At 36.7% G+C, this 23,898-nt stretch overlaps 1 protein-coding gene and 1 pseudogene across 4 annotated transcripts in view; one reads left to right on the top strand and one right to left on the bottom strand.

Moving 5' to 3' along the window:
- LOC122324516 overlaps positions 1-23,898 on the bottom strand; it is a 307,667-nt pseudogene that overhangs the window by 85,372 nt on the left and 198,397 nt on the right.
- The window catches only part of LOC122324507 (SAM and SH3 domain-containing protein 1-like), an 87,410-nt gene continuing 63,802 nt past the window's right edge, over positions 291-23,898 (top strand). Inside the window, exon 1 of one of the 4 annotated variants that reach the window (XM_043219000.1) lies at positions 291-1,688. In XM_043219000.1, the coding sequence (XP_043074935.1) occupies positions 1,185-1,688 (504 nt within the window). In that variant the 5' untranslated portion in view covers positions 291-1,184. The remainder of the gene's footprint in view (positions 1,689-23,898) is intronic. The other 3 variants (XM_043218999.1, XM_043219001.1, XM_043219002.1) reach the window with 3 other exon arrangements.

Genomic DNA, 23,898 nt, shown 5'->3' with positions numbered 1-23,898 from the left:
TATATATACTTTTTAGTTTAGCAATTTTGTTATTTGCTTTCGCCAATTTAATTATTGAACTTTACATTTAAGCTTAGTAATTCTAGTTCTTCAACTTAACTTATTTCCGTTTTTACAACAACATTTTTTTAGTTTTTTATTTTTCTTTTCTTTTCAGCATGCAAAACACTAACAATCTTAGTCCAAATATCTATTTTGCCCAATTTTAAGGTAGGGGGCATCATAAGACTGCAGCATAAAGTGAAAAGCGCGTGCAGCGGCGCTTCTGATTTAAATCCTCTTCTCCTCAGCAGAGAGGAGACACGCGCTTCTGCGCAGCACAGCAGACGGACAGCAGCCCGCCGTCACCGCAACCGTTTACCTTCCTCTGCTTTGCCAAAAAAATAAAAGTCACAAAGTTTCGGATTGAAACGATAAGGAAATCAATCCTGCTTATTTGTTTTAAGAAGCGCCGTGCCAGGGTTTCGTTTGCCCCAAACTCTGACAAACTGACAGTTTTGACAGCGCGTGCCCAGATTCAAACCGTGTCTGCTCGCCACCGCCGCCTCGCAGAGGAAAACCGATCTTTTTCGCCGCCAACGCGATTACGCTGCTCAGCAAATAGTGGCAAGAAGTCTGAAACCACATGTGCTCGTCTCCAAGCTGGAGAGACGCGGTTTCGTTTGTCTTCAGAGAGGAAAAGAGTTGGCTTTGAGCCGCGCTGACAGACACAAGGGAAGGAAGGACGGTCTCGTGAGAGAGCTGGAGAAGAGCATCGGAAACCCACGCGGTGCGTAATATTCACGTTTCTTCTCGGCGCTGCTGCAAACAGTTTAAATAAACGAGGGGAAAATGTAGTCTTTGCGGATGGTTATCAGTATAGCCACTTTAGACGCTAACCGTTGCCGGTGAATGGCTCTTTAAACGCGGCGAAGGGGGCGGTAGTTGTGGAGTATACGGCAATGCCAAGTTGAAGGGTCTCGACATTGTCAGTATTAATAAACGCCGAAGTGCACGGCACCGTCTGTTTAACATTTATGGGCTCGTGGATATTTTCTAGACATCCCCTGTTATCAAAAAGTTGAGGGAAATGCTGAATGAAGATGGCGTTTTGACTGGGATATTCACGTAAACCGCAGACGCGAGCGCTGCCAGTCACCTGCTCACAAAGGTAAACGCACCTTTACGCTTAAACGCCGTTCAAAATGATGACCAACGGACCCAACATCGTCTACGAATGGCTGAAAACCCTTCAGCTGTGTCAGTACGTCGAGGCTTTTGTGGATAACGGATACGACGACTTGGAAGTTTGCAAACAAATCGGAGACCCGGACTTGGATGCCATCGGTGTGTTCATTCCGCACCACCGCCAGCGGATTCACGATGCCGTGCAAAGGTTGAGAGATCACGAAAAGGAGACCGCCACCGGGCTTTATTTCACCCTGGAGCCGGTGCCCCCGGTCTCACCTATATACACGAGTCGAATGGTAGAGCAATGCGAGTCTAGGCTGCGGGGCTCCAGGTCATGGACCGAACAGAGCAGCGATAGAGCGGCACGCAGCGTGGGGTACATGGGGGCGTCCAGGAATCTGACGCTGGGGAACCGCAAGGAGCTGGAAGTCTACCCAAAACTGAAGCTGAAGATCATGATCAGGGATAAACTCATTCGGGACGGGATAAACCTTGCCAAGCAGCCATACTCTAATAAGGTGAGTAGCGTGTTTACCTTTCGTCCCGCTTCTGTATAAACCACGTGGCGTGCTCTTGAATCAGAAATTTGGATCGTAAACATGGTCGGTTCATAAACATGAGATTAGTAAGAATAAAACCTTAGATATGTGTGATTTAAAAGGAGAGTGTAACAATATAGGAACGTTTGGCTTGGATGCAGGGATATGGAGGTTTGATGACTGGAACATTGCCTTAATCAGTTTTTTTATGTAATCAATAGCCTACTGACCGATTTTAGACGCACTCTGCGTTTTTAATGGCTTTCCGGGATCAGTAGGTTAGCTAGAATTGATTGGCCTGTGCAGGGAATGCCCTCACACCGCATACATCCGAGATTCAACATCAGTAATTCAAACCTGACCCATCTCCTTTTTTGTGAGTGTTTTGTGACTGGGGCTGGAAGTTCAAGGTGGATACAGAATTAAAGGGAGAGAGAGAGCCTCAGAGAGGTTGGGTAGGTGCGTGAATGTTGCAACCTGTATCACATTGAGTTTTCATTACACTTTATTACAGAGATTTAATGAGGGGGATTTGTTTGAGGTAGCACTGGGATTTCAATGTACCGATGTACTTCGATGTTCAAACTACTTAATACTCTCAGATGATCCCTGGCCTTCAACAAATAAGTGTGCACCACAGTTTCCCTTTTGGGGGAAAAAAATAAAAAACAAAGCATCATTTATTTATTTATTTGTTAATAGGTCCCAGTAGTAAAATGACAAAATGAATTTCCTGAAAACTGGACAGCTGTAATTGTTTCACAAGTGCTTCTTCATCTCTTGATCCATTTATTACAATGGATTGTTGGAGATGTGCATTATTTTGAGGATTGTACAAATGGCTTGCTGCATTCAACCATCTGTGCTTATAATTTTCTGTATATTCCTTGGTACAGTATGTTGAATCTGAATTGTATTGGTTCATGAATGTTAATGACATGAGTTCTTTTAAGGTCACAGAATCCAGTTATGACGTTAAGACCAGACAGTAATAACTACGACATCATATGAATATTTTAAGTCCACAGAGGTCACATCTTACTGCCTTTAAGGGGTTCATTCACCCAAAAATGTAAATTCAGCCATTCGCTACTCATCCACATGTTGTACTAAATCTGTATGACTTTCTTTTCTCTGTGGAAGTAAAAAGAAAATATTTTGAATATTGAGGAGGTCCAAAGAGCATTGGACCCCATTGACTTTCATTGTATGGACAAAACACTGAGACCGTTTTCAGTTTCTCAGAATAAAGTAGAATTAAATTACATTTTCATTTTGGAAAATTCTGATTTTTTTTTTTTTTCATTTAGTGAAATGATCATTGATCTCTTCATGAATTGATGAGTAAAAGTCCAAGTTTGTCAACATTTATTCTAGTCTTGCTTAGCCGGACTCTCAGAATGATGGCAGATGGTTTGGGAACCTTGACTGCTTTTGGCCTAGGGGCCATATGACTGACAGGTAAAACAACCAATCTTATTTGCCGCATCATGTTTAGGGGCGTGGAAATGCCCCCACAAAAATAGACCAGTGTGTAAAACTCTTCTGTGTATTTTAACGAGTCTATGCCAAGAACTTTACATATTACACATACTTCTAAAAATCCAGCATTTGGTTCACCCTGACAAGTGCTTATTGTGGCAGTTTTCTTGAGGCATCTTTGTTTTCAGGTGGAACTTTAAAGAATGTGATGCATACATCCTGCTGAAATCGAGTTGAATTCAACCATTCAGATGGCAATTTTGAAACTACTGAAGTGTTTCTAATTTTGTCCGCCACATGCATCAGATGTTTAGGCAACGTTCCAACGTTTAGCATTGCTCACACCAGTTTACATTGCTTTTTATGTTTTACTGTTGCTATGTTGTGGTAAGGCATGCTGACCATATCCCATGCATGGATTACAAAATTTGTAAAATTGTTTGAATGGTGTAGTTTTATGTTTGGGTATAGGGTTGAAGAAAGTTTGAAAAAAAAACAAGCAAAAATTGTTTTTAATTGGTGATGTTTCCCTCCAGAGATCTGCTGCTTTAACCGAATCGATGCTTGTCTGGGTTCACTGTAGATTGTCTTCAAACTTCTGATTCTGATCCTCACAAGTCAACCCAAGTATTTAAAAGGCTCATTTGATTCAGTCTGTTCAGAAAATGTTCTTTGTATGTGTCTGTTTACTTTAAAATGACAAGCCCGCTGCATACGGTCCCTCAGGCACTCAATGAACATATGCTTGGACAGAATGAACATTACAGTTGTGTGGAGTGTTCAATTCATTGTCGATTTATGAGAAAACAATATATAATGATGTCAAATTAGGGAAGTAATTGTAATGTTATTAATTCCCATGTGATTTTGGTTTGATAAGCATGTAGTGCTGACACGTTTTGTCAAAGCTTCATTGCTGTCATAGTTTTGTATACTGCTCCTGCGAGGTTTCAGTAGGCTAAATAAACTTAACCAGTGATGATCTATTTGTGTTACTCTCAAGATTGGATTTTGCCATAGGGTGTTACACTCGTGTCTGAATTAATGTATGAGCTTGATGGATTTTCAAGTTCATATCAACCTCCTGAGTGCATAGCTGCTGTGTATGTTCATTGTGAAGTGGATTGTTGTATTTTGCGTCTAAAATGCATGTTGCAGTGCAAATGATTTACTTGTCCTTGAGGACAATTCTGTGGTTTGCTGTATAAAGATGTTTCCTGCTGCAGCCGCTCGCATACAAACACTGATTTATTATATGTTGACTAAACCTTCTAAAATAATCTTCTGTAAATTATTCCCATTGAAACTCTACATTAGCTTTCCTCACCTCTCATTGGACTGTTTATCTACAAATAGATTAAGGTAGTTTTATGGCTTGTGCAGTAGTGGTCGTTTTGTTTATAGCTGATCTTTGAAAACTGTCTGCTAGCAGCTCTTAATAGATCCTTTGACAGGCTGTGGAATGTCGTCCCCTCACACGCAAGACCATAATCCTTTTCATGATGCCACAAATGACCTTAGGGGAGCAATAAATACTTATAATGCTTTCCTTCACTACGGAGGTTTATTTATTTAATGATGTCTTATCAGTTTTACTGACATGATAGATCTGTTAATACACACATACTGTATATAAGGGCACAATGTTAGCCCATGACCCATGTGTTTTGTTTAAAAAAGTAGGTTATGTTCTGTATCTACCATCAGGTTCGTGCTGACTGCCTATATGGCTTAAACTGAGCTCTCTGCATGCAGATAATATAGGTTCACATATTTTTTTGTCCAGTGGGAAAACACTACGGAGGATTTGTAAAAAACCACAATCACTTTCATCCTGAATGCCCATGTGAAAAGGTATTTCCTTTCCACATCTAAAAAAATAGCAATTTGACATTTAAAGAATCAGTTTCTGTGTTTTCTTCAGAATCATCATGCTGAACTAGATTTTATAGACAATCGCTTTTTATTTCTTTTGTTAAATTGAGCCTTATTGTTAACTTTTAACTAAACATTATACCTAGCAATTAACCATATGTTGCTTAAAACAATTTTTTCTTTGTTGTAAAACAAAATGTCAAAGTTACTCTCTTTCCATTTAAAAAAAAAAAAAAAAGAAAAGTTCATTGGAAATTCAAAGCACATTATTGGCCTCCATGTTACAATGCAAATTTCCGTGTCAGAATGGTGCTTGCCTTTGTCGCTTTGTGCATTTTTGCCAGTTCTGATGTGGCCTGCAGTGCTTATTTAGAACCATATATGATCTAAGTAGTTATGTCAAATTAAAATTCATTATACCAATTTTCTAAATGCATATTGATTATTGATATTTTGAGTTTGGTCGTGTTTTATTGCCACTAGTATACCTCAGAAAATTGCCTGTTTTTCTCCTTGAAAGCAAGAATGCTATTTTGCAATAGCTTCACTACGGTGCACAGACATAGAAAAGGTTCAGAGATGCATATAGGGAAATGTGATTGTAGGGCTTTCATATGGCAGCTTTAAATGATTTGATTACTTTTTATATTCATTGTATTGAGTTTGATTCTGTAAGTGTCAGCATTTCCATTTTATGTTAATGGAACTCATGACTCTGAAATCAGATTTTGTTAAACAGGCTTCAGTTTTCCCTCTATTCGCCCACAGACCTCCAACATTGCTTCACTTCCATTAGACAGCTCTGTCAGTTTTTATTTGAGTTGAATTTCAGTCAATGTGCTCAACCATGGACAGAACGTAACTGTCGGATTAACAAAATGGATTTTACATTAACAAAATACTGACAAATTGAGGTTTGCAGTCAATTGTGTTTGCTCTGTTTGCTATTTGATGAGAGAGAAGAATAGTGCTTGAGATATATATGTGTGTGTGTGTGTGTGTGTGTGTGTGTGTGTGTGTGTGTGTGTGTGTGTATGTACGTTTACACATGTATGTGTAAACATTGTGGGTAAACAGCTATACAACATATATACGTCAGCGCTAGGGATACTGTCCAGAGATAGAGCGCCCTGGACAGTACCGGGTACTATACAGTACTATACATTTTTACATCCCTCGGCTGACATTGGTGCATTGATGCAGAATCTCCAGATGAAAGACACTAAAGTCAAGCAAGCAGTTTTGAGCAGTAGCTAAACAGCGTGAGCTGTCCTATAAAATATTCTAATTTGTGTATAACTATACTATACAGATGCTTGCATTTCAGTGGTCTTATAAACTGATTTGGCTTGTAATTGAACCTTTTCAGGGAGTTTATTGACAGGTGATCTGATCATTTATAATGCTCATAATATCACTTTTGTCCGACAGACAGAGTAGAGCTTTGTAAAGGCTCAATTGCGTTGCAGGCTCCTTGAGGTTTTTTTTTAATTTGCATTATTTTGTTTAACAGCTCAATTGTTTGTTGATTTTTAGTCAAATTGGTCTATGATAATGGATGTTGTTCTTTTAAGAGTGCAGTTTATGATGACACTGCAAATTCGCATACGGTGGAATGACATCTCTCAATAGACTAAAATAACCCACCATACTGTATATCCTAATGGGCATCACTACATGTACTGTTTGCAACAGCTGCATGTAATATGGCTGTAGAACTACACCATATGGCACAAACACATTAATGTTGTGTGTTAACAATGAATCTTCAGGCATCATATAACATGTCAAAAAATGCTCCAACTGGAAGATTTTTGTGTTGGTGCAGTAACATACCAAAGAATGTCCCGAATGGGAAATTTTTGTGCTGGTGCACATTCTGTTAAGTTAGTTAAGTTAATTAATGCAGCACACATAGACACACAAAAGATGAAAACAAGTGGAATGCATGTAAATAAACACAATGACAAAAGAAGTATTTGAGAATAAGCACATAAAAGCATCATTTTTTTTTATGTGCTCTTATTGTTTGTTAAAACCATTAGGTTCAGTTGATTACTGTACCGATAATGTGACTTTTACAACACGAGAGTGCAGTGAGATGAAAGGTAGAGAGGACGCTTTTCTTTCTCCACTATTGCTGAACGTTCTTCCCACCTGTTTTGGAATTCTTTGAGACTTCCTTATGTTTCCATGGTGACATTAACATAAACACATTCCACCAAAGGGAGGAAAATGGGGGTTGATGGCATCTAATTACCTGTGATTTATAACGCTCTTTGACAGGGTCTGCACAGGACACATTTGTTCAGCTTTAATCCCTATTATACCATTAGGGTCCACATGAACATTTGTGTGTAGGTGTGTGCATGCTTGTCTGCTCACAGAGTTGTTGTGTTTTTCTTTTTGGTTTTTTTTGTTACAGCAAATTGAATTCTAAATCCATATGTGCCTTTCTTTGATTTTTGACAAGTGTGATGATGACTGCTGATTTTCAGACAGATTCTGTTCAGCGTGCAGAAAACGAGGGAGGACAGATGAAATAGGATGGGGAGGTTGGTTGCCATGGCAACATTTAGTGGTAGTTTTTGTACTGAGATTGTGAAGGGGTGGTTGTTTGTGGGTTTTAACAATCCAGCAATTTCTACTTCTATCATTATATTAATAATATTATTATTTCTTCGATTTTTTTTTTTTTGCTGCAGTAAAATTATTTTCTACATCGATGTTTTCTAAAATTTTAAGTAATAGTTTTGTTTTTTACGAAGAGTTGAGGAAGAGCAGAACCTGTGGTTCTGTTTGCTTGTGTGCATCTCTGCATGTCTGTATTTGTGTTATTAGTATGAGTGCTTGCTTTAATTCTCACTGACTGCCAAAGGACACCGGCCACTGAATGCACACACACACAGTCCCATAGGCATATTTTTATAATTAAGATTTTTTTTTCTCTGTACTAAAAGCACACAATTCAGCTTATTCTGTTTTTCCACTGAAATCGACAACTAAATCTATTTGTTTTTGAATCCTGTTTAGTGGTGTGTGTAGATAAAATAGAAGAGCATTTCACAATTATATAATGGAAAAAAAATTCAATAATAGTATAAAAAATACATAAAACATATGTGTGTCATAAATTCTGTGCATTAAATATTGATTGTTTCACAGGCATATCTCAAAAAGTAGAACACAATAGACTATAGTTCTGCTCACAGATATCTAATTTGCTGTCTATTAAATGTCTGTCAAATTCAGCTTAGTTGCTCTTCCAAAGCTCTCTTTGTCAGCTTTGTACCTTTTTAATACCATTTCGATTCCTGGCAGAATGATGATAATATTCAGCTGTGATCTTCTGGGCTTAGTGATGAGTTGATGGAACAAGATTTCTCGAAATCCACATGTAAAGGCCAATACACTGAGGCACCAAAGAAATATTTCATGTAAATGTCAGGCAGTGAATCATCACTCCGTTGGTCTGATGATCTCAGTTTGTACAACAGCAAGTCGTTCTCACCGAAGAGGAAAAAAAGCTCTCAGGCTTCTACGCAGCTTTATAGCCCCTAACCTTTCCTGTCAAATTCTCCAAACTTGCTCTACAGTTGGTCGTTTGCACTAAAGCATTTGTTTTGTGTTTCCGCCACTGACAAGGTTTCTACAGATGGAGGCAACGAAATAAGGGAAATAAATGATTTAGCCAGCAATTAAATCTGAATTATTTATTTAAAGCATAATTTACCTTCTACTTGATTGTTTAATATGTTGTTACACACTGCTTCTGTGCTTCCATTCTTCTGAGGCGCCTGGCCATCGGCCCTGCATCCACGAGACGTGACCTTGTTCTTCATAGATGAGAACATTTACATTTCAATATGCATGAAGGAGCAACTAAACAAAATCTGTAATTGTAATTAGGGGATGGTAATCAGAGCCATCTAATGACAGGGGTTGCAAAAGGACAGGTGTGCAACGTAAATCAACAAATGACAATCATTTTAGGGCAAATGCATTGCAATAGTGAAGTGGGACATTCATGGGTTGATTTACATATCCAAATACCTGCACATATTCAAACATAGATCATTTACATGTCTACGAACCAAATCCATACAATCGTTGTAAAAAAGGACTGTATTCAAAGCACTTTGTTAAATGTGTAACCTAAAAGTGAAGATTTAGTCATTATTTAATGACCCTTCAACACAAAAGTAAAAGTGCACGTACTAAGTTATTTATTTCCTTTGCAAAAAATGTAGTTCTTAAAAAATGTTGAAGTAGTTTTTGTGAAGATCTATCAGGTTAATTTGGATGAATCTGATGAAAATTCTGCACTTCAGCTGAAACCTGCTGAATCATTTATGTATCAGAAATTCACTAGAAAAAAAAATATATCCAAATAAAATATTTTTTGACATTTTATGGTGTCACTGGCCTTATTCACAGCGATTGATTGTCCAAGAGCGATGCACACATTCTTTAAAGTGTCAGAGGTTATGACTCAATTGAAACAAAGCCATTTGCAGTTTCAAGCAAAAATTGCCTTTGGCGTGTTAGATGCCTTAGACATGATGGAAATAGAATGAAAGGTCAGAGGTTGTACATTAACAACACATTCAGTCAGAGGCAGATTGTATAGTGCTATTGCGTTGTGTCACAGATGTGATTTAAATCTATATTGGCAATGTTTCATTGTTTAATGATGTGGTGGAAGAAATGTGCGTCACAGTAGTTCATTTAATCTTTTGGTGAGAAACTTCAGTACTTTTGAGCTGCCGCTTTGTGTCACTATATAGTCAAGGTCAATTTAGGCATACTATCACAAAATGTTTTCATAACATGTGGGTGTTGCATCCATTATACTGATCAACTCCTCTCATCAAATTATTGCCACTTAAAGTAAACATGACCAGGGTAGACTTTTGTATAGTTACATTGTAAGGAATGATTGAAGATGATTATTGTAATTAAAGTGAATCAGTGTAGTGGAAAAACGATTCCTTGATTACATTAGGACTGGATTGATTGGTGTTATAATTTCATTAGAAATCGTTTTGGTTGTTTGCAAGCTGAATGTTGTTCTTGTGATACTTTTTACTCTGAGTTATTAACAGCATTGTTTATGTATACATTTATTGTTTCTGCAGCATGTTTTAAAAGTGCATGTACTCCAAGACATAAAATGTGGAAAATTCAATAAATATATCCAGGTTTATAATATAATGCAGACTTGGGAACTGTTGTTGGTTATTGATTCAGTTTCATTTTTCATTTACATATTTTTACTTAAGTTATATTTTCACATTGATTAACAGTGAAACTTTGCATTGTTTATCCAATTACACTAGCATTTTAAAAAGTTTTTTTTTTCTTTTTTTTTATGGATATTTTTAATGCACCAAGGGTGAAATATAAGAAAAGATTTTCAAAATGTTTCAAAAACCTAAAGTAAATGTCTTACTGACCTCAAATGTTTGAATGGTAGTGTACCTATATCTCTCCTATTTGTTTGTAAAGGTGTAGATAAGGACTATTTAGTTCCTGGTCTCTAGAGTCGACTATTCCTGCTGATGTGGAACCGTGACGTCTCCTTTTCAAAATGCTACACATTCTCAGACATGATGCTGTTGTGTTTTATATCTTATATTTTCATCACGGTTAATTAATTGTAAAGGTTCCGTTAAAGCAAGTGTTTCTGTTACATGGAACACAACTGTTGTAGCTAGCGGCGAGCCTGCTTAAAATAAAGTGGTTAGTGACAACTACACACATTATTATCTCTGACACAGCAACCAAACAGTGACCCTTTATTTCCACCATAGAAATGTCTGTCGATTAGTGAGGGACTATTTTTTTTTTTTTGTACAACGAGAAAATGTCTTAAAAAAACAAACTGCGGCTAAAGAGAGAATACATAAGGGATAACGCACGGCTAGCTGTTCACTGAACGATTTTAAAATCACAATGTGAAGGCAAGAACCACCTGACATGAAGCTAGCTCATAGCTTTTTTCTATCCACTTCAGAGAAGAGATGAAAGTGCGGTAAGATCACATTTAATTTAATTAATTAACTACTTGAATTAATTATACGATTGAGAGACAGAGGGAGAGGGTGACATTTGCGTGTGTAGATTTTTCGCCATGTTTCCAAACTCTCTACCCCAGGTCCAATAGAAATTTAAACAATGGAAAAACTGAAAACATGAAATACTTTCCTTGTATTTTATATGTTAGTAATGTTGTGAAATGAATAAATGCATAATAATTATCCTAATCGTTAAAAACATGATTATTCATCAGACGAAATTTGAGAAAAAAATTGTTGCATCCCTCTTTCTGTTTCTGTCTTCTAGCTGAGTCCTCTATTAAAATTGATATTTGGGCATCAGTGATCAAATATTTGCTCTGTCTACAAAGTGCAATACTTTTTCTGCCTCATATAAACTAAGGTGTAGCACCTAATCAGTTACACTAATGAGAAATATAATGAAACCTGTGAGCAGCTTAAGGTCAAAGCTCTTACAGGAATATTTAGTTTATTAGTTTTAGAGACAACATGTCTTCTATCCTAGGGGGTGTAAACTGGTATTCTAAGATGCCAAAATCCACCAGGCTAATCCAAATAAGTTAAATAAATAAGGTTTTATCCGTTATGATTTAAACCGAACAATTCAAAAACCATATAAATGTAAACTGGTGAAACAGTAAAGCCTTATATAGTGGCTATAAGGTTGGAGTTAAACAAGGTCTATTGCTGATTTTGATATGTGGTGATATTTCTGTAGGCATTCAAGTAGATAAATGTGTATATACCTATTACCTTGCATGGAAAACAGCTGCTTCAGCACGTTACCAACAGGACCTTTGAGTCAGTGAACTTGTTTGAAAGGGAACTCAAAGAAACACCCAAATAGATGCTGTTAGGCTGTCTTGTTAGCATAGATTTGCAGCGGTTCTGTCTTGGTGTGACACTGTCAGGGAGGGTAATTGAGTTGAGCACAGAGGGGGTCAGAGGTTTGGGCTGCATTTGGTGTATAATTAGATAAGCGTAGTTCACCCACGCACATAATATACACACAGCTCTCGGACCCAAGCTTGTTTTATTTATTTGCTAATCACAACTGACACTCAGAGCAACAGCGCATCTGTTCACATCTTCCTCCCTCTTTTTCTCCTTCTTTCTCGTCTACTTTGACTGTGTGTGTGTGTGTGTGTGTGTGTGTGTGTGTGTGTGTGTGTTTTCTTTTTTTCTGTCTGTTCCACTGACACACATTCAGAGCTGATATGTTGTCATGGATATCTTTGCCTGGTATACTTCCATCTTCTGTTTTCTTCTGATCTCATCACCATTTTAATATCAATTCATTTCAATCAATCATTTTGATTTTGCTTATGACTTTTGGATGAATGGGTAAACCGATTTCTAGAAGCTTTGAGACATGTATCACAATTTTCATAACAGCAGGACTGTTGTTTTGTAATTCCTTGTAATAAATGAAGGATGCTAGCAAACAGCTATATGCACAAATGTAAATATTACATTTGTGGATGTGGCATGCAAATGACCAACTCATTTTGATGTATGGCAGTCATCCTTGAGGGCCTTTTTGAATAGCACAGTGGCATGTACAAACCGATTAACACACAGCTAAGCACTGTTAGGCTTTTTTCCTAATAAAATAAAGAATGTGAAGCCTTCAGACAAAAATGATCACACGGAATGTGTTGCTGCATAACTACAAATGCGATTTAGGTGTGATTAATGTTTTGGATGGTACTTTCTCATTAATGCTTTGAAGATGATATTCCCCTTACTGTCTAAATTAAGATGAATGCACTATGTACAGAGTGGATTGTCCAAAATAATCAGCAGTCTTAGAATAGAGGATATGTGCTGCCTTCTCACATCTGTTCCACCTTACGGTTAGACTTCATCCGTGATGTATTACGTAAAATGACAAGTAAACCAGACTTATTTCTGTTTGCGTGCACGGTGGTGCCCTAACAGTTAAAAGCACATCTCAGACATTCACTCTCTCCAAGTACCATTTGCTCATTTCATTTTTGTTCTCTTTTATTAAAAAAATTAAAATAAATTATTTGTGTGCCTTTACTCACCTTGTCACAGTCTGTATATCAAGGTGGGTGGCAAATACTGCACGGTTACATAATAATGCTGTGTAAGCTACTGTTTGACCACTCAGGTTTGCTCTGGGCACATTGTATACAGGTGTAGTCCATTAAATGTATTTCTTTATTTAGGTTTAGCTATCTTGCTAACCAAATAATACATTTAAAATGTACACAGTTTTCTTTTTTTTTTCTCGTTTTTTTTTAAGAAGTGTTTTTCTCTGGAGGAAAATAGATTGCAATGAGTGTGATGAGGAACATTATGTTCCATCAGGGAAGAGGGGCGAAATCCACGATAAAAGGGGCCTTTCAAATTTGTCCAAATAACAGTGTGGTGTGTATGTGTGTGTGAGAGTGTGCTTTCAGGCTGTTGAGATTCAAGCTGTGTTCCTGATGGCCTGATGACCGTCTGCCTGCTGGATTTCACAAACTCCGCTGACTCCAGACAGAATACTGATATCGGGATAGAAACACATCAGCAACTGCTTATCTAAAGCCAGTCCAGACAATCATTTAGGACTGTCAGTTTAGTGCAAATAAGTCTTTATGTAATATACTTACATACGTACACATCTTTATGTAATATATTTACATAAACTATAACAGTTTGTCATTTATTACATACTTTATGTAATACTTTTTAATCAAGAAATCTCTCCTGCATCAGATAAGCTATTTTAAATGCTACTACATTTACAATGACAACATAATACAGTTGTACAGACACGCATATGCACAATCCGAAGACAACCATTGACCTCAGTCAGTAAATCATTTGAGTGACATGCAATATGGAATAATGTTTTCATATTGCATGTCACTGCATCTAGCCAATAAAGCATCTATAAAGTATTTCTTATCATTATTTTGCGACTTTATACACTACGATACTATTTTACGCCTTGTATTATCTATAAAGTTTTTTTTTTTTTTTTTTTTTTTTTTTTTTTTTAACTCCCCTAGAATTAAAAAAAGTTATTTGACCATTTTCGAATCCATTCAGCTGATCTCTGGATTTGGTAGTAGCACTTTTAGTCATAGATTAGCTTGACTAAATATCATTAAACCTGATTAGACAGTTAGTATCTCTCTCAGAAATGACTAAAGAGTTTTGATATTTTTCCTATGAACTAGAAACTGCTGCCGTACCATAACTGCAGCAGGTGCAATGATATTAAGCAGTGCCTGTGACTATTTTCAGACTCTGCATAATATCATTGTGCCTGATTCATGCAAGTTTCTTGATCATTATGCCAAAATGAGAGTATAGTATCTAGTCATATCGGCCTAGAAAATTACATCTATTAATTTTTCTTTGGTCTTAGTACATGATGTAACTATAGAAGAGTCACGTTTTAAATAGAAAAAGCGATATGCTAATGGTCTAACCGGACTCAATGATCTATGCTAAGCTACAGCTACAGCCAAATAGCCTATTGATGAGCCTGTGGAGTGTTCCTTTTAATGTAAATTTTAGATGGTGTTTTCAAATTATTTAAGTCTGTGTCAAGCACAGTATGGTGTACATAGACAAAATTAAAGGCTTTTTGGCTGGGGTTGCCTTTTTAGACCGCTCATCTATATTTAGTTATTAGAGTTTATATTTGTGCTGTGCCTAATCTAAACCTGTTGTAAATTTATCTTATATTGGGTAAATATTATATTTAGTATGGAACAAATGTGTGTACAGGTGTATCTCATTAAATAATGTCGTGGAAAAGTTTATTTTAGTAATTAATCTCAAATTGGGAAACTTGTGTATTAAACTACTTCAGTCTGCGTGCACTGAATTTATTTAAGTATTTGGTTTTAATTGTGAAGATTTTGGCTCACATTTAACAAAAAACGCATCAATTAACTATCCCACAAATTAACAATCTCAGCAAAAACAATAATATGGTGACATGCCAATCAGCTAATCAGGTTTTCCTGAGCCTTTAAAATAATCCCTCTGAATTACTAAAATAAATAAACTTTTCAATGGCATTCAAATTTATTGAGATGCACCTGTATTTTAATAATGCATTAAATATGATTTGAAAATTAAAATAGAAAATAGAAATTTATGACAGAATATTTGCAGATTACTTTTTTAAACAGACCTTTTCTAATGTCCTTCAAAATAAGTTAATATTCCATATTATTGGAATAACAATTAGAATAACAATTACTTTCATTTCTGTACATTTTATTCTGACTATAGTGGCATATAATTGTAGATGACAGGATGAAAATTTTAGTTGATGATATGGCAACTAATGGATGTTTTTGTCAAATTGTAACATGTCAAGCAAATATATAGGATGATTTTAGGGTGTGTTTAAATGGGCTAAGTAATATGCTTGCAAACTAACGTTGTCTGGGTTAATGTCACTTTGTCACACTTCTGTATCCAATTTTAATCCACTAATGGAGATGACTCAGCATTTCAGGTTACCCAGTATGCCAAGGTCAATATCTAAGTGTACTAAGCTCAGTGGTCAAAGGTGACGGCTATTGGACCACGGCTGGTTGTTGCTCAGTGATGCGTGAGCATTTCCTGTCTGTCGTTGTGCTCATTTGTTAGAAAGTGTGTGCATTGTGAATCCACCGGTCAGCACTCTGAGTAGTAAAAAGCCATTAATCTCTCTGTTTAATGACCCTGAGCTACTGAACAGCTGTGATGGCACTCTTTACAGTTGAATGCAAATTAATCAAAACTTAAACCCAGAGTAAAATTTACCTCATTGCTTTAGAAATTATGATAAAAGTCTATCTAAATTGGTAGCACACACACACACACACATACACACACAAACACAGAGGAACATAAAGATGTACACAAGCACTTTTTCCCTCTCAATTGAATGATTTTAGTCCTTATGGAACCAGAGGACACGTTTTACTCCATTAATCACAGAGACCACACAACAAAACACACAAAAGGGTCAAAATATTCATAATACAGCTACCAGCCCCCTCTGTCTCTCTGTCTTTAACACCCTCTCTCCTCTGTTCCTGACCTTGTCTAGTTTGAAGTGCAGGGTTTTTGGTTTGTGGGTGTATTTTTTATTTTTTTTGGTTGAGCTGTATTTAATCAAAACAGGCTGACTGTACGCACTGAAACACATGACAGATGTTTACACAACAAGATAGATATTGTGATCTGAGTTAAAACCTTTTATTCAATGCCGTTTTATTTTCTGCAGTTGTTCTCGGGGGCAATATCATCACCACATCACTCTGTGGCTGCCGACCTGGAACAGCAGATAGCTTATGACCTCATGAGAATAAGGATGTGTGTCTGATAAGACTGGATGACTTCTCCCAAATGGGTAGTGATGTCTTGAAGAGACGCACTCTAAGGTCGTCCAGGTTAAGTGATTCACAGACAGGAATGCTGATAGTGACTCTGCTCTGATATTGTAAACACTCTCCCCGGTGGCTAATAGTTCATGGAAGCTCTTTTTGGTTATTTGGGTAAGAAGAAAACATTTCAAATGAATGCTATTCTTTTGAAATGAAAAGAAGCTGTTTTCTTCATTGATAATAAGAAATGTTTCTTAAGAGACAAATATTAGAATCATACGACACTGAAGACCGGATCAGTGGCTACTAAAAATTCAGCTTTGTTATCACAGGAGTCAATTACATTTTAATATAGGTATTATTATTGTTATTGTTATATATTCCACATGTTTGTTTGACTGTTGCCCCACAGCATCCATTTGAATATTTTGCAGATTATGTCAGACAGGAAGAGGTCTTCTTTGGTGTTTGTAGATTAATCTGTTTTGCCCAACATCTTGTTCAGTCCTGTTTTGCTGGATGGTTTCTGGTTTTCTCATTATCAGGCTTAGACCTCAGTGACCTCCCTGCCGTGTGGCACATTACCCACAATGCTCTGATGTGACCTTCCTCTGATGGAGGTTGGCATTTGAAGAGCACTTTTCCTCCTCTCATCAGACATGTTCTTTCACTGTCACGTTCCGGAAAGATCCATCACATAACCTCCTCTGACCCCCCCCCTTTCTGTCTCCTCACACTCGTCCAGCAGACAGGACGATATGCCGCCAATACTAACGCCTCAATAGATGCTTGTTTGTGTGCATGTGACTGTGACTGAAGTGATATTTATTCATGCCCCTGCAATCTTCATCACCACTTCTTGTCAACAGGCTGTCATGCCAATAGTATGACAACCTCAGATTCAGCATGCCTTTATCAGTGCCCTTGGTTATTTATACAAAAAGTATAATAATCATATTTTGCAGCAAAAAAAATCTAATTAAGAGCTATATCAATCATATGGATTTACACTGATAAAATGTCTTGAACAATATCTAAGGATGAGAATATCCAAAGTTACTGCACACAAGGCCGTCTTGGTTATTTTCCAGCTAGGCACTTTCTTTCCACTAGAAAAGTACAAAATCCAAACAACATGATGCAATCAGATTTTTTTTTCTTAACTTGTACCAAGTAACACTATTTGTTTTATTGTGTAAATTTGTTCACTCACTAGGTGCAAATTATTTATTTATTATTTTCCTATTTAAGGTGATAGCAGATTTTTATAATGGACATTTGTTAAATAAGCTATGCTATCTTTGCTTCTGACTAAGCTACCATCTAGCAATTAAATAGAACATTTTAATAACTATAGCAACAATCTCTCATAACACCCTGGAATCATTATATGCCATACCATAGCTAATTTTTGTATATTTTTATTCATTTTTTTCATGTTTATATTTGTAAGAAATGCTAAATCACTAATGGCTCTCAGGCCAGTGTAAATAGAAAAGCTTTATTTCTCTATACAGTCTGTTTAATCACGCTTGTGACAGATGCCACTGATCACAGTCATCATCATGTAGATCATTTTAAATGGGTCAGTTGTTCCCAAATGCATAAACATGGACAATGGGTTTGTATGAAGACTCCACTCGGTGTCTGAATCTAAGTGGCGCCCTGTAGACGGGCGCTGAGATTCCCAGAGCAATTAACCTAATTAAGCAAACAATTCTGATTGTTAATAAAGGCTGAGTGGTGAAGAAACTACCTGTCTAAGCAGCCATCTAAATGAATATGCAGTGAGGAAGACCACACAGAATTTAAATTTGAAAAATTCATTTTTTACATTTTATGATTTTTTTTGGAGGGAGGGGGGGTGTGTGAAATAAAAGCGTTTTTGAGTTGTTAGCTCAGGCTGCTGTGTATGTTTGTGTTTTTTGTAAGCATGCGATTGGAGGGTGTCTTTCTACTTTTGCTCTGTCTCTTTGACTGATAGTGTTTGAAGAGCTCAGCAGAAAACAGGCATTAGTCTTCTTTAAAGCAGACAGGGTACTGAGGAATTTCAGACCTTCTGACTGCTTCATCCTCCGGTTTCCATGTATTTATTTGAGTGTCTGTCCCTCTCACCTTGAGCCGTCTGTTTAAGTGTAATGTTCTGTTGGAACTTAGTGGGCTAAAATCAGGGAGATGTTACATCATCTGTGGAACATAAAACAACTTTACTGAAGCCTTGGTTTACCTGAATTAAGAATTATTAAGACATGTCCCTTTACATAAACCCAGTGATCATTTATTTATTTATTTTCCAAATTACATAGGCTGCTTTATATATCACACCATACAATGTTTTATTGTTTTGTTATATGGTAAAATGCCTTCTTTTTAATACAGTACATTATGCCTTGTTTTTACAGGTTATTGTATTGTGTATATTTAATCCTTTCAAACATTTATTTTATTTTAGATTTATTTAGTAGAATTTTTTTTTTTTAGGTAAAAAAAAAAAGAAATCTATTTTATTAAAGCCTCATCTTCAAAGATGCAGCTCTCATACTGTTTTTTTTAGATGCTGCTGTTAGACTTCCTGACCAAAAATAAATAAATAAATAAAATACTATTTATTTTGTTTTAGGCTGTTAATTCTGTTGCTCGTGATTTGCTCTTTATTATATTGTTGATTATTTGCTTGCCTTAAATAGTTCCTTGCAGCAATATTTACTTTGGAGTCATATTTATTTGTTAGATGGGCTATTGCAGTATTAGTAGTCTGCTATTTTAATTTTAATATTTACATGAATATTTAACTTTTTAATTAGCGATAATGTATTCATTTTTGCAGGAGAAATGGAGTGCTAGAAGGCTGCAATTGCAAAAGTATTTTAATGACCAAGTAAATTGGTGCCTAAGCACTAATAATTATTCATTATTAATGAAATTATTATTTGCTCTAACTACCAGTTAATTAAATATTACTCGATATTGTCTTGATTAATATTGAAACAGATTTGATTTTAGAGCTGTGTTCTTGTGGTTGAACTAAACCGAGAGGTCAAACGTGATCTCATGGCCTTACCTCTGTTTTTCTCCCAAGCACAGATCATAATAGGGAATTTAATACTGTTTTGCTTGATAGTTATAGTTCTGTCATCACTATCATAAAAGATGATTCACAGTTAGCATACAGTTTGGATTGGCGGTATGGTTCTGTTCTGGGCAGCTTAGCATAGATGAGAGCAGCAATAACCCCCCAGGGTAAACAGAACGGAACAGATATTGTTAAAATTCAAATGTTTTTCTACACGTTTGAATTATTCTCATCTCTGCAAACCAATAGTAATTTTTGGTTAGATTAATTCTGTATTCTTGAATGGATTATATGGGAAGATGTTTATTGAAGTGCAAATGGGGCTACTGATTTGTTTAAAATAGTCGTCTGCCGGTCTTCTGCAGCAAGTGAAGGATGTATTATGGTCCTGTGAGGCCCTCGGACACCTACCAAAGAAAATAAAAAGAAACAGTAAAAGTAGAACATCAGAGTAGGAGTGTAAAGTATGATCTATTCTTGTATGGAACGGAATCATTCTAATAGATAATTAAGATCTTCAGCCATGCTTTCCAAGACTACATGCAGTAACATGTCTACATGTCTTTAACTCTCTCTCAGTAGTAAAATGAATTCTCTGCATAAATTCAGTGTCAATGACTTCTATTGAGTAAACCCTTGAACCAACAGTTTGTCAAGTAGTTAGCACAGATACGGACTCTCAAGGTTGCATTTTCAACTCCATCAACAGCAATTCTAAAAGACTGCAGTCTCCTACCACAGACATCAGCTGATTCTAAATCAGTGTTAAATGTGGTAAACCAGCATATATTTTAAAATAATAATAATTTTGAATATTGTGGGTGGATGAGCTGCTAGGCTCATGATCTCAGGCTTACAAACCAAATTTTCTGATTTAGAAGTAGATTTTTTTTTTTGTTTGTGATCGCATAAATACTGAACTGATGTTTGAGGACAAAATGTCCTTTGTGGCTGACAGAGGATGACAAAGCCCCTTCTCGGGTTGAGTTGGGACAGCATTCCTCTAGGCTCTTAAGGGCCACAGAGGGAAAGCTCTATGTGGCTCTCAATAAAGAGAGAGCTACGTCTTTATAAAAGAACAAGTGGTTCAGAACTGGTATATTTTGTGTGCCTGTATGTGGGTTTTTGTTTGTTTGGTGTCTGTGGTCTTTATATTTTTCTTTCTGTGTGCTTTGTGTGTGTATCAGCTACGAATGATCCATTACAAATCTTTTTCTCAGAAAAGAGTGCTGCTGATTAATTTGATTAATCTTGTTTTAATTGCAAAGTTTGTACTTATACTCATTTCAAATTACAAACTGCAGCTTTAAAAAAAAATAAAATACGGTAACATTTGTGAAGTGACTCTCAGAGCAACTCTGCAGATTGAACTTACTATCATCACGTGCTTGTATATTGAGACAAAGACGCTGAAATCAACGTGAGTTTGAGTTTCTTCATCAAACAAAATAACAACATTTATTCACTCAGGGACATGCAGAAACTGCCTGGCTGCTGTCGTGTTTGTTTTTGCTTTGTTGTAGCATGTTAGATTAATCCATATGATTTTGTTTGTCACCCAGCCTAATTCATGCTATGTATAGAACATGCTTGGTGGGTGATTCAGAGACTCCACTCGGGCTACCAGGTGGCCACAGGCACCACAGTGGAGACCACTGCTGCAGTCATACTCTCCACGTTCATGTGAATTTGCAGTGTAGACTAACAGAATGTTGCTTGCTTTGAAAATTCTGTGTAATTGTAGGCATAATTATTTGCTTTGTGAGATCTTTAGTTTAGCTGGTTTCTCTCCTAGCTGTGCACTGCTAATATTTTTATGGGTAAGGGTGTGTGTGTGTATGTGTTGAGTGCAGTAGATAAGATCGGTTGAGGGCAAGAGTGAAGCCACCAGAGAATTATCAGCGTCTGCTGCTGCCAATATTTACTCTTTATCACACTAAAGAGACAATTCGGTGCCAAACAATGCTACTGAGTGTGTGCATATGATGCACATTCCACGTGGGGTGGAACACCAGTTTTGTGCAAATATTGGGTGGCACTCCACCCAAACCTCCCTTCTTTCTATTTTGTCTACTTCCATTAAAGAGGATACAGTGTTTCCACACACACTCACATAGTGTTATAAATAGTCCAGTCTCCTAAACCATTCACGTCTTTCATTGTAACGACAACTCACACTTACAGTATGTTCTTTGCACATTTTTCTTAGTAAACTAATTTCAGCTCAAGTATTATGGTTAGGCCATGAAAGTTCATCATTAACAACTTTGTACTATGAATCATAGATTCTGGATGTCCCTTTTATTCTCAGAAATAAATGCTAAAATGGCAAATAAATGCAACCCTGATGTGTCACTTTTGTAGTGTGTGTGTGTGTGTGTGTGTGTGTGTGTGTGTGTGTGTGTGTGGTATACAGTGTCTTTTATCTAAACTGTGCTCTTCTAAACTGTTATTTAAATTGAATTACAAGCATTGAAGTAAAACAAATGAAAGTAAAGGGAAAATAAATGCTTCCTTTAGTATATATTTGGCCACAATTATTGCTAAGTTCTTCCAAGTAATGCCTGAAGAGTTGAGTGAGCATTCCTTTACGCAGAATCTCTCCAGATCCGTCAGAATACCAGCATCATGTTGGTGCTTCTCTTCTTTAGTTCACCTCACTTATTGTCTACAGGGTTCAGGTCAGTGGACTGGGAGAGCCATGGCAAAAGCTTCATTTTGTGCTCAGTGACTTATTTTTGTGTTTATTTTTGTTTGTTTTGGATTATTGTCCCCATGGAAGATCCAACCACTGCCCCTTATTTCTAAGAGTCAGTCTTAGATTTTTTTTTTTGTCTGTTGGTGTTTGATAGAATCCATGATGCCATGTGTAGAAACATGATGTCCAGGACCTCCAGCTGAAATATTGGCCCACAACATCAAAAATACAGCAGTATATTTAATTTTACACATACCCCATGTTACTCCCCCACCTTTTATCCCTGTGTTCACCAATGTGTTGCTGCTAAAAAGCTTTTTTATTTTTTTTTTATTTTAATCTGACCATAGAAGCCAGTGCCATTTGACGTTCCAGGCGTGTCTGATAAGTGAATATGCTGGAGATTGTTTTTGAATGAGCAAGGAGAATTTTTCTTGAAACCCTCCCAAACAACATGTGATGCATGTGCTGTTTGACAATTGTTTTTAAAAAAGGTTTTCTGACCTCGAGACTCAACTATTTTCTTTTAGTTCTTCAGCTGTGGTTCTTTAGTCTTTAGCCACTCAAACTCTCCTCCGCACCATGCATTAGGACAATATAGATTTAATGTATGTCAATGGCAACGAAACGTTCCACATGTCTTCGAGTGTGTAAAAAAAACATACAGATGAAACCAAAATAAACTCTACAGTTTGTGAGGTGACACAAAACGATTGGTCTGTGCCACGTCACACATATAAATGAGCAAATGTCTTAGGGTTAAACCCCTAATACTTCCTTCCAGGAGAGCACAACCTTACACAGTTTATCATTACGGAGGACTCGGACATGCCTGCTGTTTTATGAGTTAGCATGTAAGAACAGGCATCGGGGGAAAGCTCTCCTTAGAAAGACCATCATGAATTCCAGCTTTTAATAGTTTTGGTTGTGTACCGAGACACATTTGTGAATATTTCAGAACAGTGCAGAGGGCTGATTCTGGACTTCACACTGAGATGGTCTCATTCAATGAATGTGTGCAGTATAACCAGAATAACTGCAGGCTATAAAGACATTTATGGCATTTTGAAGATTTTAGATGTGAGCGTGCAACTACTTAAGAAGCATTTACATTCAATCTTGTTCACTCAGTTGTTTTTCATATTCGTGTACCAAAAAAGACACAAGATCTAATATATTGTAGTTCAGTGGAAGTTAAATTCTGTTAATATTAGTGAATGTGAACAAATCAGTGTTAAAATGCGATGTTGTCAATGAACAACCATGTGTAACTGTTCTTTTTTGCCAACTATATCATATAGTTTGGCACAGACAAGCATCAGTCACATTTTCTTTAGAACATTTTTTTTTTTTTAAAGTGACTAAGATGGCTCACTCAGATTATACCATTTACCATCTTTGCACACATCCATATTCGTAGCCTTTAGGCAGAGATGGCTTACTTAAACAGTGTGTGGTTCTTATACAGTATGTGGGTCACTGTCTCTCTCTCAGCTTCTTTTCTTTCTTTTCATTAACATCAGACTGTATGTGGGCTGTGGAAATATGATTGATTCAGGCTACTGTATTTGTCTTTGACACAAATGAAATGCCACGTGATGTTGGCTAGCACCAATTGTCAATGTGTCAAGTGTCAGACGGTGTCTGTAAA

Source organism: Puntigrus tetrazona, chromosome 20, assembly GCF_018831695.1.
Source record: "Puntigrus tetrazona isolate hp1 chromosome 20, ASM1883169v1, whole genome shotgun sequence".
Classification (NCBI taxonomy): Eukaryota; Metazoa; Chordata; class Actinopteri; order Cypriniformes; family Cyprinidae; genus Puntigrus; species Puntigrus tetrazona.
Note: the sequence above shows the minus strand (reverse complement) of the source record. Positions and strands in the feature narration are given on the sequence as shown.